This window comes from Loa loa (assembly GCF_000183805.2).
Source record: "Loa loa unplaced genomic scaffold supercont3.931, whole genome shotgun sequence".
Taxonomy (NCBI): Eukaryota; Metazoa; Nematoda; class Chromadorea; order Rhabditida; family Onchocercidae; genus Loa; species Loa loa.
The window spans coordinates 266-3,117 of NW_018109111.1; the positions used below are offsets into that span (position 1 = coordinate 266).

Here is a 2,852-nt window from a genome sequence, read left to right on the forward strand (position 1 = left end):
GAAATTAATCTCAATTTTCCATTTAGCATTGAATAGCAAGGCATTGTAAAACAGAAAGCATTTCATACAGATTATACAAAAAAGTAAATAATACTGTCACATACAGTTTTTTTATGCAAACTGGGATTAACAAAATATTTTGTGTCACTGGAAGCCTTTCATGAATTGTCACAAACGGTTTTTCTATAGAAACTGGGATTAACAGAATATTTTGTGTCACATTGCATGCATTGTAAAATAGAAAATATTTCATACAGATTATGCAGAAATGTGAATAGTCCTGTCACAAGCAGTTTTTCTATAGAAAATGGGATTAACAGAATATTTCGTGTTAGTGGAAGCTTTCCATTGAATTACATAAATTTGCATTTGTGTCAGAAATAGAAGGATCCAAAAATAAGCCGGACCATCGATTGTCATTATTTTTCATTCAGGGAAGCTTGTAGAATTTACATCATTTTCTATTATTTTTGCCTCGCATTCTTGTGAAGTCTTCCGAACTGCCAGGACGGTGAATTGGAAATTTTTTCCCGGAAATGAAAAACGGTATTCTACTAAGAATTCAAAAGGAATGCCTTTTTAGGAAATGTATGATAATGAAGAGTAAGTAACCTGCGATAAACAGATTCTATCCAACTTTTCAGGAAATAAGGAAGACCGAAATTAAGTCTGTTTTCTATTTTGCATTGAACAACATGCATTGCGAAACGGAAAATATTTCACACAGATTATGTAAAAAAAGTAAATAATACTGTCACAAACAGTTATTCCATAGGAATTGGGAATAACAGAATATTTCTGTCACTGGAAACCTTTCATAGAATTACAAAAACCTTTCATAGAATTATAATTGGATTTGTGTCAGAAATGACATCACGACAAAATTGCTCTATAAAAATTTATTAATTTACTTAAATATCAAAATTTTAAGAACAGCTTTCGCCTCTTGGGAAATTTCATCCGATTGCATTTCATCATCAATATTCCTTTTCCTCTCACTCCTCTTTTGCAGATTTTTCAATTTAATTTAATTTATCGAATGAAATTTGAGGGAAAGCGAAAATTCCTTATTGCTGATTAACGTAAAATAACATTTTATCCATCTACCAGTCATTAAAAATGTCCTAAATTTTCTGCAAATTTTGCTTATTTTTTTTTGAACGAAATTAATCTTTGATTTATACAAGATGATCAATGGCATGTTTTTGCAATTGAGATATTTGTTTGGTAAAGTGAAAAATACATTTGAATAGAATGTAATCTGTTAGACATTTACTTTGCAAAATAATATATTTTTAAAATTTAAGGAAGGGATGAATGGGAAGGAAAAGATTGAATAAAATTTTTTGACAACTTTCCAATCACTAAAAAAATCTTCACTTTCAATTATTTTATTTAAAAGAGTTATTTATTATCGATGATTATTTTCGAGAAAAATTTGCTAAATAAAAAGAAAAATGTTTGAAAACCTTATTGGACAACTCATTGGTATGTCATTGAAGCAAAATATGCTTTTCCAAATTAATTACAGCAAATTTGAACTTAAAATGCTTAATATCCAAAGGTATTACGAATTGGAAGAGCTTACAGTTCCATATATTCCAACAAATCAAACAGATCGAACTTCGATTACAAGAAAGGAAAAAAACATCGACTATCAGATATAGCACGAACAGATGTTTGACCAAAACCGAGAGAAAAGGCGATCAAGGAGCACTTTCTTAATTTGGTTAATTTAACTTAATTAAACTAAATTAACTTAATTAATTAATTAATTAATAAATAATTTAAATAAAACTCTGTGATTTCAATTACTAGTAACTGTAGGAGATAAGGGAAATTGAAGTGAGTTAATAAGCTATAACGAACTGATTGCAAATAATAAAAATAATGGATTTTTTTTCATATCACCTTACAGGGCAATCCCCATGATGTCTGAACATATAAACCACGAGTTAAACCGTCGACGTGGAATACTGCATTACCGAGATGGTGAAATAAACCCGCCATATTTAAGGAATGCTTTGAAAGGCATAGATGAGACGAATTTCACCGGTTTTCAGGCATGTTCCATTCTTTGTTCCTGTCAAGCATAATAATTTACTAAAAATCAGAAAGAACTTATAACAGACGATGATTTGACGACATAATGATCAAATTCGAACTTTAGTACCAAGAACCCTTCGCAGTGCCTTTTTGGAAACCATATGAAGCTATTTTGTTTGGAAGTGAAAAACCGATCAATATAACACCCTCGGAGAACTGTTATTGTGCAATACTGACAGTCACATCTCACGAACATCATCTAGAAATACGCAGAAAATTCGTAACTGGTTAGGAAATTGTAATGAATTTTGGAGATTAAACCACTATTAAACAAACAAATAGTTCTAATTATATGATTTCAGCAGATATGCCATTCCTCCCCAATGAAATAGAAGGAAGTCCAATGAACGGAGTGATTATCCCATACGATTTAAGTTCATCCTCGTACAAGAGATTTTCTTTCTGGCGAGCCGACGATTTGTTAGTCATCTTTTATATAAACAGAAGCAACTTTAATCATTATCAAATTATGCCAAAATCATGCAATGTTGAGATTTAATCGTTTTTGGCGCAAATACTTCAAGGATTTCTATTCCAAACATTGCATCAATAATTAAATATGACAGTCGAATGGTCGTAATATTTAAGTGAAAATGATAATGAAGTGGTACTTGAGTGATAATGAAATCTTTACTTAAATATACTAAGAATTGTAAACAGAAGGCATAATACCACAAACAGTTTAATTAGGGAATGTAATTAGACTTAGAATTGAACCAATATACCAAGAATGTAATTACATTCTG

At 30.4% G+C, this 2,852-nt stretch overlaps 1 protein-coding gene across 1 annotated transcript in view; it reads left to right on the top strand.

The window, feature by feature from the left end:
- Window positions 1-2,223: 2,223 nt before the first annotated feature.
- Window positions 2,224-2,852, top strand: part of LOAG_19021 (hypothetical protein) — a gene marked incomplete at its 5' end in the record, with an annotated part of 3,316 nt that continues 2,687 nt past the window's right edge. Inside the window, 2 exons of the mRNA XM_020451678.1 lie at window positions 2,224-2,333; window positions 2,409-2,526. Of these exons, the coding sequence (XP_020304521.1) occupies window positions 2,224-2,333; window positions 2,409-2,526 (228 nt within the window). The remainder of the gene's footprint in view (window positions 2,334-2,408; window positions 2,527-2,852) is intronic.